This window comes from Mycteria americana, chromosome 3 (genome assembly GCF_035582795.1).
Source record: "Mycteria americana isolate JAX WOST 10 ecotype Jacksonville Zoo and Gardens chromosome 3, USCA_MyAme_1.0, whole genome shotgun sequence".
Lineage (NCBI taxonomy): Eukaryota > Metazoa > Chordata > Aves > Ciconiiformes > Ciconiidae > Mycteria > Mycteria americana.
Genome location: NC_134367.1, coordinates 6,221,673 through 6,239,507, shown reverse-complemented (window position 1 = coordinate 6,239,507; position 17,835 = coordinate 6,221,673). Strand labels below are relative to the sequence as shown.

The 17,835-nt window shown below is 38.0% G+C and overlaps 1 protein-coding gene across 7 annotated transcripts in view; it reads left to right on the top strand.

The window, feature by feature from the left end:
• The window catches only part of SUPT3H (SPT3 homolog, SAGA and STAGA complex component), a 288,464-nt gene that overhangs the window by 185,333 nt on the left and 85,296 nt on the right, over positions 1-17,835 (top strand). For all 7 annotated transcript variants that reach the window (XM_075497782.1, XM_075497780.1, XM_075497785.1 and 4 more), the window contains 3 exons: positions 7,561-7,647; positions 8,867-8,957; positions 10,650-10,786. In XM_075497782.1, coding sequence (XP_075353897.1) covers positions 7,561-7,647; positions 8,867-8,957; positions 10,650-10,786 — 315 coding nt within the window. The remainder of the gene's footprint in view (positions 1-7,560; positions 7,648-8,866; positions 8,958-10,649; positions 10,787-17,835) is intronic.

Sequence of the window (17,835 nt, the reverse complement as noted above, 5' to 3'; positions counted from 1 at the left end):
GCCTGCTATAAATGTCAGGTGTGCAATAGGGTTTCTTTTGTTTCATGGAGAGTAGAAGAATTACAGGTACAAAATATTGGCCCAAAATGTTGATTTGGGAATTAGAATTGAAAGAAGGAAAAATAGGAAAAAGTCATGCCTAAAGCTTAAGTTGAAATGTAGTTATTGTTCATAAATGCATTAAATTCTTTTCCCTGTGTGACAGAAAATGCAACAACAAGCTCTAATTTAAGAAGTTTGTCTTAAATTATTTATGAAGAAGAGATTAAAAAAAAAAGACTGATTTAAAGCTCATCTTTTGTAAAATAGCAGTATTATTTTCACTATTTACTTGGAAATTTGTTTTCCTTATTTAATCTACTCAATATAATTTAAAAAAAATCATACAGTGTCTAATAGATGCAAATCTTCCCTTTCAGTAGCAGAGCCTAGGCTTTGAAAATAAGTTACCATTTTTCTAATATTTGTACCTGTTTATATTTTAAACAAGAATGGTTCAGAGTGTCAACAAATATGAGGCTCAGCTATGGTTTATGCCTGCTAAAAATAGAAAATAGGGAGCACAAGGATTCAGCTTTCTCTAATCCCGGTTCATGGTGGGACTGCTGCTCTACTGCCTACTGAACTGCAGGAGTTACTACACCATATCCAAGGAGCTGAACAAACGTGCAGAATCCGTTGTGAAAATTGAATTATTCCACACATGAGAAAAGGTTTTCACCTATTTTTTCCCCTCCCTTCTCCTATGGAGCAACACTTATGTCTCTTAGACATTGGTAAAGAGTGGAGTAACGAGGCCCGTAGGTCTTCGTCGGCAACCTGGATGGGTGACACAGGATATGCTCAACAACTTTGTTGGTAATACTAAATTGAGGGGTGGCTGACGAATGGCAGAGCTTCAATCCAGTGGGAGCTTGATAAACTTGAGGATCAGATGGACATAAATCTGGTAAGTGTCCACATCTGTGGCAGAATAACCCCATGTATGACTGTGGTTTGGGAATCTGCTGCTCTGAGATGCATTGTAGGGTACAGTCTGAAGTCATCCTGGGTGGCCAAATACAGTCTAGCCTCTTCTGATGTTGTATTTATACTTTCCTTGAAAAGAAATGGTATGTGCTTTAACTTAGAATTGTTTTGTAATGTTCAATTTTATGACATTGGTCAGTAGAAAGCCTTCCCCTTCCAGCTGCAGGGTTTTCCAGGAGGGTGAAACCGTGGGTACACCACAGGTAAGCTCTAGGAGCACAGCACGTTTTCCTGTTAGCCCATTCTATCACACAGGCTGAGTCCATGTAGTTTTCTAAAGGCTGTGTACATTATTTCAAAGTTTTTTTTCTTTCTTCGGTATCTTTAGAAGGAACTTGTTCGTAACATGAAGAATATCAGCTCAAGCAAGCTGCAGGATCTTCTGCTCTTGCTATTTTCTCTCCCTATAAGTATGCACCTTCTTTTGTTGCATTTCTTCTATTTGGATTATACTAACTGTGTTGCTAAAAAAACAAAAATCAAAACCAACAAAACCCTGCAACCTTTTCTATAATCAAAAGAAGTATATGGGTTGTTAGTAGAATGAAGAGAGATGATGATGTCCAAAATTATATTAAATGTTAAATTTTAACAAACGGGAATAATAACAAGATATCTTTGCATCATCATACTAATCTGTAGGGGTCTTTCATAGCAGTGGTATGGTTAAAAATGTGCAGGCTGAGATGTAGGGCTGTTTATTGTAGTTCGTAGGACTGGCTTTCACACAATTTTAGTCTGAAGGCAGCTGAGGAAGGGGCTGTTTTCTCCTGCGTTTGTTAGAACAGTCTGACTTCATAGAATCACAGAATCACAGAATGGTTTGGGTTGGAAAGGACCTTGAAGATCATCTAGTTTCAACTCTGTTGCCATGGGCAGGGATACCTTCCACTAGATCAGGTTGCTCAAAGTCCCATGCAACCTGGCCTTGAATGTATATCAACTACTTGTCACCTCTGATGTCAAAACCATCGTTGAGTATTGGACCTGTAGACATACTCTTTGTGCTTTCAGAGGGAAGGAGTCCTCATGTAACCTGCTTATTGCTGGAGATGCTTTTGGGATAATTCTTCTCCAGCTGCTAGTAACTGGCTGTAGATTCTCTGTATCCAGATCCAGCTCTTCAGGCTGGCTGAACTGTGGAATCCAAAAGCTGTTGCCACCTGCTAGAAGGCAAGATAAAGCAGTTGAACTTGCTTCAGAGACTAAAGAGTAAGGTTTTTTTTGAAGAAACAAATATAACAAATTATGTACTTGAAAACAAGTTCTCAGTATATGCCAGGGACTGTGGGTATGAACTGATGTTTTCTTATTCTCATGATCTGTATCGACTGAAATTCACTGTATGTCAAGCAAGAAAGTGCTCCTCTTACCACTCTCTACAACTACCTGAAAGGAGGTTGTAGCGAGGTGGCTGTCGGTCTCTTCTCCCAGGTAACAAGCCATAGGACAAGAGGAAATGGCCTCAAATTGCTCCAGGGAAGGTTTAGACTGGATATTAGGAATGATTTCTTCACCGAAAGGGTTGTCAAGCATTGGAACAGGCTGCCCAGGGAAGTAGTTGAGCCACCATCCCTGGAAGTATTTAAAAGACGTGTAGATGAGGTGCTTCGGGATACGGTTTAGTGGTGGACTTAGCAGTGCTAGGTTTATGGTTGGACTCGATGATCTTAAAGGTCTTTTCCAACCGAAATGATTTTATGATTCAATGATTCTCTAAAGCCTCAAAATGTGATGCAGAGCTTTATCTTCTCAAGGTCACACATAATCACCTGGTGTTACATTAAATGGTCTTCAGTAGAAAATACTTAGATTTGAAAATGGATACCTAATAAGAAGAAAATGGATTGTCTTTTAATCTACAGATGAAAGTTTTATGTTTTAGACAGCTTGTGACGATTTAGTCATGCTGTTTAACCCTTGGGTGGTGATCCTAAATCATTACCTATTAGCGTGCTCTAATGGACTCCATAATGTAATTATCTTCCCAGGATGTGCTAACTGCATAAAGCCCGGCCCTGTCCTGACTTGTGGAAACAAATTCTGTATTTTTCCTGTGTGTGTTCGAATTAGAAGCTCAGGTGTCAGCATTAGTAGCATGTGAGATATTATATGGAAAGATTTAAGTGAAAACCTGTATTTACCTTTTCTATTTAATTGCCTTCAAAAAAGTATTGGGATGCTCTGTTTAGAAGACATTTACGGCACTGTATCTAAATACAGAATATTCTTTGGTATTTTTATGGTTGCATAATTTTGATCTGGAAAAGATGAACAAATAGGACATTTTAATGCATATTTAATAACAAAGCAACCTTCCTGCCTCAGAAAAAAATTCGGCCAGGTGAACTATGATCTAATTTTCCTCTATAATGAAAACAAAATCATAGCTCCTGAAGCATTATTCTTGGCTCCCAGCAGTTTCAAGGCATGCAAACATTACCATTTCGACTCCGTCCTGCAGTTTAACTGGAAGGATTATGTCACAACATAGTATGTTTGTTTTCCAGCTTTTTGTCTGTTTGTCCATCAAGACGGTTTTGTAGCAGAAGTATCAGTGATTGTTGACTTTGGAGGTAGTGGAAGAAAAAATAATTATGAAAAAAAAAAAAAAGCAGACATTACCATTGAAGTGACTGTGCTTCTGTCATAGGAGAATGAATACTCCTTTCAACAAATCTATAATTTGCAGAAGTTGCAAAAAGAAAATAGCCGTAAGGTGACTGTTAACATACTTCAGTTCATCCTGCCAAGAAAGTTAACTTCATAAAGTCATTAAACCAGTGATTACATTTTAAAATATTATTCCCCAGCCATTTCTTCTTAGACTTGAAAATATAGTTACTGTATATACTACCTTCTTTGTAATGTGAAAAATTGTAAAATACACTTATTTTTCATAAACTCCTAATTATTAACAGAGCTATTTGCGCTCTATAGTTAAAGTCATTTCAACACTTCCGTTATTTAAACTTCACTTTTAGGGGTTCATAATTTGGCTGTAATAAAAACTATATTCAGAGTCCGAGGTCTCAGATATTGTTTGCTGGTATTTGGAAATTTAGCCTGTTTTTCTTTAAAAAGCTAAGTAATTTGAATCGTTTGCTTTTCTTCAAGATAATCCCAAACAAAATATTTTGTAATGTGGACTAAATAATTTTAATCATTAAAAAAATTAGGAAAAGACCGTGAGTATGTTGGAACTGCTGCTGCTGCCCCAAATTCTGGACTGGCCCTGGATGTCACTGAGGCTTGGAGAAGGGAGATGGTGGGAAATTCTTGCCATATCTTCACTGTTGCCATATAGTTGAGTTGCCATATAGTTGCCACTTTCGTACATGAAAAGTTATTGCAGCGTTTCTATGGCACCTATCATCTGCGGTCACGGGCAGTAGACCTGCTGCTCGCAAAATAAAACCCCCCCGTGCTTCAACTGCGGCGAGAGGTAAAAGACCTCCTGACTTCAAGGTTGCATAGCTAAAATTGCTTTTCTGGAATGATAAATGCTCGGGTGCTCGGAGATGGATCGTTTCTTTGGTATGGCTTCCTGAAATCCCCCTTCATCATGTAACGCGGCCACGGTAATGACTCAACAAGGCCTTCAGCTCCGGAAATTAAGGAATCGGGGCTTATTGCATATTAATGGCAACTCTGGGACAGTCAAATAAGACAGTTTGTTAGAATACTAATTATAGCAAAGCACTCATGTTGTGGTTTGAATGAGTCAATTATGTGTGTGTTAAAACTATAAATACATCTTCCCCCCAACCTCGGCTGTGTGGTACATAATTTTTTTTTAATTGCTTGGATACATATTTACCTGAGCATATCCTGGTTTCCCAGGTAAATATGTGTACCAATGCAGAACTCATTATGGTCTGTTTGGATAAATAATCCATATTTTATAACTGTACAGGAAGCAATTATTTTCGTATTTTGCTTTCTTTAAGCCAAAGAAATTAAATGCTGTGTGTTCATTCCTTAAAATAAAATAGATGCAAAAGTCGAGGCAATACGAGAATAAAGTTTTCATTGTTTCGGTAGAAACCGAGAATATTATTCCAGATTTTGATCTTGTGTTTAGCCCAGAATAACTCCGTTAAAGTAAACAGTGTTATTCAGGATTTACTTAGATGCAAATGGGACGTGACTTTGGCCTCCTCTCCTTGCTCTCCCTTTCTTCATTGGGAGGTTCCTGTACGCAGCTTGCACACAATCCTTGCTTTAAATGATGTTGTCACATGTTTATTGCTTGGAAAAGTCAGGTATTTCAGCTACGCACAGAAATTAACACATCTGAATTTTATGGTAAGAAAATTAATGTCTTACAGAGTCAGAGAATGGTTTGGAAGGGGCCTTAAAGATTATGGTTACGGTCCTATTTGTGTTGGGGAACTAGGGCATACTTTCACGTCGGATATTTCTGCCATTGTTTTATATGGTATTTGGAAAAGCTGTGTTGTGTTATCACCGTGCTAAGGTCAGGTTTTGTAACACTTTTAAGCTTAGTGGGGCCAAAGTCAGCCTTGGCATAAATCCATTAACTGCAATAGATTTACACCAGAGATGAATATTGGCTCGTTCTTGGTAAATTTATTTTTATCCAGCTCTTTATATTTTATGTTAGAAATATAAGTAGCTTGCGTGCCCTCAAACTAATCAGAATAAGAAACAGTTTTGCTTATGCCAAAAAATAGAACTATCGTTTTTCACATTCTTACATTTTTCAAGTAAGATTATATTACTGTGACTTCTGAATTCCTGAAATCTCTCTGGTCTCTGTGACTGCAAGGGCCAAGAGAGGGTTTCAGGGGGAAAATCTGAAACTCTTCACGCAGTATGTTTTGTGTTGTGCATACGAGATACAGTTAAGGTTTTGTATGCATGTGATTAGTGTGGAAAAAAATTAATGCAGTCCAGTATTATGATTTATGGACTGAATCTTTTGCCCACTGAACACTTGCCAAAATGAAAATCTTTTTCCCCTCCTCTCCTCCTTTGGATATTAGAAACAGCTACTGGTTTTGTTGATCTTTTTAACTTCTGAATAGGCCTATTTCAAGTCATAGCAGCATGGGAGCTCAGATTAAGAATATACTTATTCAGCCAGTGATACTGAGTGAAACCATTGCTAGTGTGAGTATGAAGGATAGGATTTCTTTAAATTATTTTCAGGTGCATTAATGCATTTCTGAAAGAAGAATATAGATATTTGAAAATAAATTACATTTCTGTTTATCGATCATGTTACAGGTGTGTATGAGTTTTAATATCAGGAATTTTTTAAGGTGTCTCTTCTTTTGATAACTTCTGTACTGTGCTCACTGTCAGTCCATCCATCAGATGGTTAACGAGGATAAGAGCAAGGAAATTATGATTAAATCTTGCCTTTCGGGCAATGGTTTTGAATTTAGAGGGTAAGGTGTATTCCCCTCTAGAGGGTAATTACCCTCTTAGAGGGTAAGGCTGTGAAGCATCCTTTCTATCCCACCTGCTCTACAGCATCATCTCACGCCAGAACCAAAGGCGTGCGAGGTGCAAGGAGCAAATCCCGTAGGCTTCTCTTGTGCGTTTGGGTTGGCCCTCCTTAGCCCGGTACTTTGGTAAGCATCATCTTGCGCAAGTTTGGTTTCTAATCTTGTACTGGTTTTGATAGGATCTATTTGTGTATAAACTAGCCCAGTTTTCTGCACCTACTGAAGGTGAATCCAAGGCTGACGTGCTTAGTCCCTTACTAAGAGATTTTTGCTCTTTACAGCACAATTTGAGGAGTTTGGGGCCTTTAGAGGCACTGTCGCGATGGAGGTGAAGATAGTTCTTTGCTTCACACTCCTTTGGCCAGCTCTTATCAATTTTTGTGGCATTCGTTGCTGAATGCCATCTTTATCTCTTTCATATCTGAATGGCCTGGTCTGCTCAATACGGTTTTTCCAATTACTTTATTAATAGAGTCGGTGTTTCCTATCAATTCACTTTCTTTCCCTCAAATGAAATAAGAGTATGCCTAAAAAAGTCGTCATGCGAGTCTGATTTGTACTAACGATAAGTCAAGCAGGGGTAGAGTTTCTTTCAAAAAATACTTAGGTAAGCTGTTTAAAATTAATATTTGTTATTCTAAAAAATTTTGAGAAGGATCAGCCACCCTTCCACAGTTGCAGATAAAGTGCTATGGCAAGAATTTGGCATTTTTACATTGCCTGAGAGAATTATATGTTCATTTTCTGGGCTGATGTAGTGCAAGGAAAGAAAAAAAAGGATGTAGCGCTTTTTAAAAGCAATCATTTTAAATATAAACAAAAAAGCTTTTGCTCGAGATTTGTCAAAAGTCTTTCAGTCTTTTGGTAAAATTGTTATTCACTTCTTGGCTAACAAGAGCTGAGTGAGTGACACCTTTGAGAGTCCCAGCTTGTGTTTTAGTGCATAGCTTGTATTTTGCTATGCACTACCATGCAAAATATTATTTAAGACAAACCCTAATGAATAAATTTTTTAACACAGAAACCGCCGTCCTAATTTATTAATTTATTTTAGTTGCAGCAAGCAGCTGAAATTTCTCAGCTGAGAGGAGCTCGAGTCATCTCTGCTGAGGATCTCCTGTTCTTAATGCGCAAAGATAAGGTACGGTAATAAAACCGAATTTTCTTACTTAACGTAGTAAGCTGCTTATCGTGTTTTAAAGTGTTTGCTTAACCTGTGTGAAAGGGGTCCATCATCATGAATAGCTTTACTTAAAAGTATGGCTTCTCTGCACTTGTATTGTATTGTGCACAGCACAATAATTGCATAACATTTTAATTAAGTCTCGTTTTTGCCACTAACTTCAAATATGAATAGATTTTTTCACTAGCTTTAGGGTGGGTACTGTACCTTAGAGCTCAAAACAATTTCTTAATTACGGTATAAATATTGATCCTTATCCTTTATATCCCTTTTATTAAAAATCAATCATTCTAATTTCCTCCTAGTTATGCAGGGTGTAGATGGGACATTTGACAGTGCGACCATTACGTTTTTGTCATCTAGGCTGTCAGTAAATCCTGTCTTGATTTTTCCTTTATAATATTTTTCCTGTACTTTATCTCACTAAAATCTCCAAATTTAGGGATAGTCTTGCTTTGTCTAGATAATAAGTAGAGCAGGTCAGTAATTTAAAAAAAAAAAAAACAACAATTTTCCATACAAAGATTAAATTCATTTTCTTTCTTCAAATTTCAAAGTTATGAAAAAATTATTATCAATTATTTTTATCAACATTATTTATTCTTCCTTATCTCCTTTTCTTCCTTAGTTCCCCCCTTCCCCCACCCTTTTCTTTCCCCTTTGTTTTTCTTTCCTCGTTTGATAGGTGAAACCTAATGACCAAAACCATATCAAAATTAAAAAACATTAAAACGTGAAAACCAATTGCAGTTTCTTTACCTGATATGATCCATAAGCCTATACTGAAAGCAGTGGTCAATATGGGTGTCAAAGTTCATGAAAATGTGCATTTGTAGGTTTGAATTTCCAAACTCAGCAAAGATTTTGGAGTGCCCTAGAGAAGCCTGATTTCTGAATTTCTGCTTTCTGAAAGTCAAACCCATTTGTGTCTCACAGTTGGCAAGCAAAGTACCAAGGAGCTCAAATAAATAAAATTTAATGTGGAATTGCTGCTGACACTGATTTACTTTCTATGTACAGATTTTCTGCAGAATCAAAAATTATGAACATTTTAAAAGTTATATTTACTGAGTAGCGTGTTACACATTTGTATGTTTGTGTGTTACAACATTAGTCTAAATAAAAAACAACTCTATATAATACTAATTAATATAAATGTGGGGTTTTTTTCTCTTAGAAGAAGCTTAGAAGGCTACTTAAATACATGTTTTTTCGAGACTACAAATCTAAAATTGTCAAAGGAATAGAAGAAGATGACCTCCTTGAAGGTAGAAAAAAAATTACTTCATTTGGGGGAGGCTTGGTATTTTATAGATGCACTGAACAGCTCAATGCAAAGTATTAATGTCTTGCTTAATAGTTAAAGACACAAAAGTATTGTCTTCAGAGTAATTGGGTTTAAAATCTCTGCTTTTCCATTTGAAATACTTCAAAAGTAAGTATTTGCGTCTACCACCCACATGATAAGTAAGACTACTTAATGTCAGAACTCTGTTGAAGTAAGAAACTGGTGCTGATTAAAGAGCTAATTGATTTCAGCATGTATAATTTAAATGTGGCAGCTACCACGTGCAATTGAATGGACATTTGTTAAATTATTATTATCAAAGGGTTTTGACATGTTTTACAAAAAAACCCCATAATCTGAAGTCATTGAATACTAATACATGACCTGGGCTTGTTTTCAGTGTGGTTTAACATTTTATATTTTGAATCTGTAATTTAAAGAATGGGAAATACTTTTCTTTCCCCGTTCCGAGCAAGTCACAGATTTTATAACCAATGCATTTAAAGGAAAAGCTCTTTGAATTAAAAATAAATTAATTTATGCCATATAATTTGCTGGTATAAAGTTTTATTGATTTATATTAACAGAAGAATTAGCATTTCCTTTGTAAAAAGTTAAGTTAAAACTTATCATAGCAAATCTAAAGCTTGCCATACTTTTATAACATCTAGCGATGTCCGTACACAACTTTTTGTATTTAACTTATTTCCTTTCTCAGAGCCTTTTATTTTTTTTCCCCTTACAATGAATTCCTTGTGTTTGGTTCCTCTGAGCATCCACATTGATGTTAGGTAAACATTGTACTTCTTGCTTTGACTTAGTCAATCTGTGAATAAGTTTTAGTCAACTCATTTGAGAATTAATTTGCCTGTGGCATTTTATTTTCACCACACGTGAAAGTATATTGCTTCGTGCAAACAATCTGGCAGTATAGCTTCCTACCTGACAGCTTTGGTTTTTTTCATACTTAAGTCTGTGTCACTATTTAAAACAAATAAACAATTTTTGTAAGGCATTTAGATGCTCACGCAATGCTTCCTAAACACAGTTCATCTGGGAATTAAAGATTGCATTTTCTGGCGGGCTTTGGTAATTGAAGCCATTAATTTCCTTTTGTGAAGCTAATGCCTTTATGGCTGCTATTCTCTTTAGAACAACAGAGAGCACCTTGCCAGGGTTCTCTAGGTTGTACTGTAGAGCAATGGTCCGTCACCTGTGGAGCTGCATCTTTGTGTTATGGTTTGCTTTAGGCTGTAGGTAATGAGGATGTTCTGCGTGCTTTCAGGAAAGAGCATTTCCTCTATATATTCGGTTGGACAAGTGAGGTTTTTGTACAACCAGAGAAGGGTGGTTTCTTCTACAGCTCTGTCTACTGTGGATCCTTCTGTGAGAAATAAGGATATATGAGCAGTAGACTAGGTTCCTCTAGATGATGAAAAAACACTAGGTTATCCTAGAAAACACTAAAGGTGATTTTTACTACAGTGCTACTGCAGCACAGCAGTGACATCACTTTGGTCCGGTAGCACACCTCGCATGAGGAGGACAGTGAGAACAGGCCTTTTCTGCACAGTGCATCTGATTCTAAAGCATGTCCCTCCTGGGGACATTGGTTGATGTTTGGAGAAGCCAAATAACTTAAGTTTGTTGTTCTTTGCTTACCTTTGGGAAGACAAATTCAACAGTAATAACACCAACAAACGGCAGAAGCTTGCTCAAGACTTTCTCAACTCCATTGACCAGACTGGAGAGCTCTTAGCCATGTTTGAAGATGATGAGATTGATGATGTCAAGCAAGAGCGAATGGAGGTAATTCTTTTCTTTTACTGATGCTCAGCTCCAGCAGAGAAAACTGTGAAATATTTCATACATCATGCTGGTCTGATGCCTTTTTCATGCTGCATATTATATCGTTACACGTTTTTTCCTTTTGCCCAGATGGTCTGAAGGAATCCTATTTCCATATTTTTCCTATTCCCTCAAATGTTTCCTGATATCTAAGCAAGCATGCTGAGAAGGAAGATTATGAAAGGGTAGTTATGGATCTTTCTGTCTGCCATGTATTTGTATTTCCTTCCTGTAGAAAGCAGATTATATTTATAAACAATTCACACACATTTTTCAGAATCATTTCTTTTAGAAAAACTTTTTCTAAAAAAACCTTCTTTTTTCTTTTCTTTTTCTCTCATTAGAAAATTGTTTCAATAGCATTTGAGGACTCCTTTCATATAACACAGCTTACAGATAAAATTAAAATATTCTGTGCAAACATGCTCCAGTATATGCTCTTCTCTCCCTCCTGCATTCAAGGCCTATTTTCTGATCTATGTACCTAAGAAAAATTATGTCTACATTACAGAATGGAGTATCATATCACTCTCAAAAAGCTAGCTGAGATCAAGAAGCAGTATAGCTGTGTTAGCATGGAAGTCCGTGGAACGATGGTTTTGATACCAGTTGGTATTGATACCAGTTTTACTCAGTTTCACTGAGGTTTAGCTATACTGGCACAAGGTATTAGGTCATAGCAAGTACACCTTATAGTTCTTATCAACCCTATGTCCTCTCTATGAGTAGAGCATCTTCTTGAATGTTGTTTGCTCTGAAGTATTTATAAGATCCAAAGGCTGGGGCCAGTTGTATGAGGTTCAACAAGGCTCAGTGCAAGGTCCTGCACTTGGGTCACAGCAACCCCATGCAACGCTACAGGCTTGGGGAAGAGTGGCTGGAAAACTGCCTGGCAGAAAAGGACCTGGGGGTGTTTGTTGACAGCTGCCTGAATATGAGCCAGCAGTGTGCCCAGGTGGCCAAGAAAGCCAATGGCATCCTGGCTTGTATGAGGAATAGTGTGGCCAGCAGGACTAGGGAAGTGATCGTGCCCCTGTACTCGGCACTGGTGAGGCCGCACCTCGAATACTGCATTTGGTTTTGGGCCCCTCACTACAAGAGAGACATTGAGGGGCTGGAGCGTGTCCAGAGAAGGGCAACGGAGCTGGGGAAGGGTCTGGAGAACAAGTCTGATGAGGAGCGGCTGAGGGAACTGGGGTTGTTGAGCCTGGAGAAAAGGAGGCTGAGGGGAGACCTTATTGCTCTCTACAACTACCTGAAAGGAGGGTGTAGAGAGGTGGGGGTCGGTCTCTTCTCGCAGGTAACAAGTGATAGGATGAGAGGAAATGGCCTCAAGTGGCACCAGGGGAGGTTTAGACTGGATATTGGGAAATTTTACTTCACTGAAAGGGTCGTCAAGCATTGGAACAGGCTGCCCAGGGAAGTGGTTGAGTCGCCATCCCTGGAGGTATTTAAAGGACGTTTGGATGAGGTGCTTAGGGACATGGTTTAGTGGTGGACTTGGTAGTGTTAGGTTAACAGTTGGACTTGATGATCTTAAAGGTCTTTTCCAACCTATACGATTCTGTGATTCTGTGATTCTGTGACTGTATCTGTACTAATTAATAAACTAGGCCAGGGCCGGTTCTCTGGCCCTGAAGGCAGGTGACATGGCCCAGCTTGGGTCCCTATGGCTAAATTTTCTGTGGGTGGAGAGGGCTACCCTGTCTTTTCAGTAGTCTTGTCCATAGTGAATATGGAGAACAGTCCATGGCCTCTCTTTGTGCCCAGTTCCTCCTCATATCTTGTGTGGGCAACTGGATGTCAAGGGCAAAATGGTGCCAGGAGCACGCTCACAATTCCACACTAGTGTTTGGGCCAATTTCCATCCTTTTTAGTCAGTAGTATAGTATATGTGGCTGTTGGAAACTTGCTATTTTTAGAGTGATTTTTATACCCTTTCAGTGGTAGGAGCTGGTTACTTTGGTTTGATTTTCTTTTCTATGCTGAGGTGGCTGATGCATTCAGTAATATTTGTGTATTTAATATTTGAGTATTAGGGCCGCATTTCACTTTCAGGATTTCATGGAAAATTCTAAGAAATAACCTGGTTTTTATCCTGCCCTAGTTGTAAGTCTCATTTTTTCTCCTTAATGGAGCCCCTTTTCAGAACTGGGACTTTCCCGGTCCTGTTTCCCCTTCCTTCTCCCCATTACAATTACTCAAAATCTAATCAAGAATCCCTTCTCTCTAAGAATTTGGCTAGTAACAAATCCCATTTCTCCCCAGCTGAGAATCAGTGTTGTAGAACAGTTGTTCCCAACCACTGTTTATGTTTTGGAAACTGATGGTTTCTTTTCTTTTCTTTGCTTTCTTACTTACTTACTTATGCAAAATGTTATGTTTTGCATAAAGGCAGGCAAAGCCTTTGAGCTTGTACGCACAAAAATACATAACAGCACTCTTCTGAGTGAATGGGTTATGTGCTTGACTTTACATTCTCTTCTGTCATTCCAGTATAATATTTTTTTTGTCTAAAAACTACACAAGCTGCTACAAGTATGAAGTTCCCTGTCCTAGACAAGGACAAATCTAACTCGATGTTTGTCTGTCAAGGAATGTGTTCCTGTAATCAAATATTTATCTTTCATCTGACTACATGTTTTGTTTTTTCTCACTAGACTATAATTCATGAAGTGTAGTGTGTGTATATATATATATATCTCTGTCTATATGTAAAGTAATTCTTCTCTCTAATGCTCTACTTTATTACATTTTGTGAACTCTTGGTCTGTTTCCATGTTAAAAAAAAGAAAAATCGAGATCTACTTATTTTACAATAGATCCATGAACTGTGTACAGGTGTGAAGTCAGTACTATGCATTTTTTTTCTTATTAGTTTTTAAAACTAATGACAAAACATGAAAGATTGCTTGAGTCATGCTATTCAAAATGTTTCACATATTTTTGGCTTTGTTTTCTTTGGGATTTTGTTGTCACTTTGAGGTGGGTGGAAAGGAATCAAAGATAGTAGGAAATGTGATCCATTCCTAAAGGCGGAGTTGTTAGCGGATGGGCTAATCTCGTGTATCACATTTTCTTTGTGCAGTAGATTGTTTAATCCATGCTCAGTTTTGGAGGAAATCCAATAGACACTTTAAAAATTCTAACAGCGTTCTTTAAGGAATTAGTATACTTAAATCATGAACTGTGATCTAAAGGCAGTGTTCCTTTTAGGTATCAATTACCTCAGAAATGTGTGGTTATCTTGGTTTGGACAACTGTATATAATTTCAGTTCCACTTTGCCTTGGGCCAAAATCATGCTAAGTTGTCCAGAGCAGATGATAAACATATATTTCTGATGTCATTATGGGCTAAACAGGATGAGAGTGTTTAGCAGTATGGTTTCAGTTATGATACAAAAAGCGAATATTGTTTATACTCATTTCTTTTAAAACATTTTATAAAATTAGAGCTAAGACTTCATGAGATCGCTTGCTGTTCTGTGAGGTCTCTTCTGTATTTGTACCATGGAGGAGTAAGCAAAGCTCCAAGCCACTTTCAAACATTACTAAAGGAGAACAAACAATTCTACACTTTTGACTAAAAAACACCCACTAATGCTGTCATATTAAAAAGAAAGGGCATTGTACAGGATTGCATATAGAACTTATTGATGTATCCTGTGGCTTTAATTTGAAGCAAAGGGACTATCTCTAAAACAATAATAATAGCAATGTGGAAAGGAAAGTGGAATACTCTTAAAATACAGGGCAGAAATTAAGAACAACCTTCACATTACTCTCTCATAATACAAGACTATGTTATCGATACATTGTGATTAGATGACTTATTATCAAAACTTCAATAATAGCAGTAAGTAGTAGCAAACCAGCCAACTGTATTGGCAAAATCAATACGAAATGAAAACTGGAATAGCACCTCTGTCTCACTTTATAACAGTTAGTATTTTGCCCTCCTAAGGTAGCGGTAAAACACCGGTGAGACGCTGCTCCGCAGAGTAAGAACAGTTATAGATGGAATAAACTATTCTCGTTCATAGATGTAATGGAACTGTGCAGGTGAAGGAGAGCTATCCGGATCATAGAAGTTGTCTTCATAACAGGTGACAGTCTCTTGAGAATAACACATGTAACGGCCATGAACCTAACACCCCTTTTTCATTGTACAGGTTAGGCTCTGGAATAACCGGAGCTGGTGGTGCTCGGGAATTCAATTTCCCTTCTATTGCCTGTTGTATGACAATTCACGAGAAAGAAAACCTCGCAAGTGGATTGCAATTTTGCTTTCCTCTGTCTCTTAAAAATCATTTAGAGGGGAGAGTTAGGATTCCTGTGGGATATGGCTGGATTGGTGTGGGAAGAAGGTGCGTGCTCATTTAAAATCTTTGCATTTTTCCTTATTTTGCAGTTTGGGTAGAGATGCAGTTTTGGGTGTTTGTGTCCTTATGTTGCTACTCTGAACCTCACAGGTGACCTGTCCATAGTAAAACTAGCTGCAGGTTTGGCTGTGATTTTGTGAATGGTAAGCCCAGTTCTGCTAATTTTTGTTATGAGCGCCACTATCAAATTCTCCATGTCTTGTTATTAAAATCAAGTAAAGCTATTTTAAGACTTCAATCAACGTCATTGCAAAGCTGACTTCTCTCTCATTCTGTACATATCCATTTTTTACCATTTGTTTTCTAGTTCCAATACCTCCCCCACCAGGAACAAGCCTTCCCATCAGAAATCTGAACTGACATAGAAAGGAATGCATAGAGCATCACGCTGTGAATGCTCTGTTTCACTTTTGGTCCCCTAGGATTAAAGAAACACCATTCATCTGTCACTCTGACTGCTAGTTTAGGGATATATTTCCAACACTCAGATGTTACATGGCAATAATTCAGTTGCAGTAACTACATAATGCTTTCATAGTACATTGCAAGTTTGAATAAACAGTGGAGGGAAAACAGCTTCCCTAGAAGAATACACTACCTTGAAAGCAGGCTAGATGCCAGCAAAATGTTAAAACTAAATTACATCCCGACAGAAAGGGATTGGCAGAAGCTTGTGGTTCTTTAATGTGTATTGTCCTATGAATTACGTTAGGTATTTAAAAGCTACAGGTAGATATTATTGTTCTAGGAAGTTCATTGTGGATGTGATTTTTCCTGTACTGCTCATTAGTATGCTGCTGTTAGTGGGAAATCTGTTCAAAGCCCACAGAAATGCAATGAGCCCTGTGCAAAATACAGTAGATTGCAATACAGGGTAGATGTGTTTGGAATATAGCCTTTGTTCACATGAGGTTAAATTGCTCCCATTTAATTTTGTCTGTGTTCAGATACAATTAATTTGTGTCTGGACAAGACACCCAAACACAGGTAAATGCACCTTGAGGTACAAGAAATCATGCTCTGGAAGTCCACTCTGTTTCAATCAGAGAAATAAGGTAGACCCGGCATTTAGTTGCGTCTATAGTAGTAAATTAGACAGTGGCCAGGAAGATTCCTTCCTATTGGAATATGATCACCTATTTTAAAACTTTTGTGTGGTCACGCTTTGACCTGAGCCAAGTAGCGTTGTCCCAAACAATTCCTGGGCACAGTTTGGGAGTCAGCCTGGGCCAGGAGCTCTCTCCACGGCACGGTTTGGATGTGGCCGCTCTCTTTGGGAGGCTTGGAGAGCAGGCGCACGGCCACAGGTTGCTCCACGCTGACTGCCCTTGGAGCTAGGGCATGGACCTGGCGTCTTTTAGTTGAGACAGCTAAAATTTGGTGAGATAATTCAGAAAAAAAACCTATGAGCTCTTCTGTTAAGGGAGGATCGGAAAGATGGTGTTGAAGTACTCAAAGTCATTGTACTAATTTGGAAAAGATGCACAAAGAAAATAAGCAGGAAATGATTTAGAAACAGCTCTGAGGCCTTTTAGTACTACTGTGCTCATTTCACTGGTGAAAATTATGCCAGCGTAAGTGCTGTGTGGGGTCATTACTCTTTAGGGAGTATCTGCTGGTGCAGGGTGTATCACTAACAAACTGGGATTTGATTTAAAGCCCATATGGAAAGCTTAGTGCTGTAGTACAGACAACACATACTTAATAGAAACTGCATGCTGGAAGACAAACTAAAAAAAGTTTTATGTTTCTAAGCATGAGGGCATTGTTTCTCAGAGCACATCTTTTTTGCTATATCATTTTTATGATAAAATTGTTTTTCTGTTTCTTCAGAAAGCATTATTTTTAACCTTCTTACTGATTTCAGATTCTTGTCAACAGAAGGTATATTTTGGGACAGAATCTTTGCATTTAGTTGAGTGGTGACTTCTGTTATCTCATGATATTGTGCCCAAATCTAATAATTTCTTAATTTTTAGAATCACAGTTTGTAAGTTACCCCTTCTTAGATTTTAACAGCTACACCCTATGAAAGAATATATCTTGGGGTAAGATTTGGCCACAGATGAAAATGTTTAAATTTGTTTTGGGTTTTTGTTGAGTGTCTCGTCTCCCACTGTAGTTACTGGAGACCCAGGCAGTTTAAACAGTGGAATTTATAGATCTATTCAGCTGATCAAATGTTTGTATCCTCTTTACAGTGAGCTACACAGCTCTGTAGACTCCTCTGGATGTATTTAGCTCGCAGGGAATTTCTCTGTATTGCCAGTGACCGTTCTGCTTCTATCCTGGCTGTCTGTGGGGACTGGAGTCTCAAAGACTAAGACAAAAAGTATTAGAAGTGGACAAGGCTTGAGTTTTGGGGAACTGGTAAAGGGATGGAGCAGATAAGCCTAGAAGTACGTACGGTTGCTCAGTTTCACTTGAGAATAGGAGTGTAATCCCTGTTCCATTTTTGTGCTGTCCTTAAAAATACTCTCACAGATCTATCATCCATTTATCTTGTGCTGGTCCACATATAGAATTGCAGCTTTCTAATAGTATGCCATTTACACCAGCAACTCAAGTTATAGCCTTAAATTTTAAGTCATTAAGTTTTGCACCTCGAATACTGTGTTCAGTTTTGG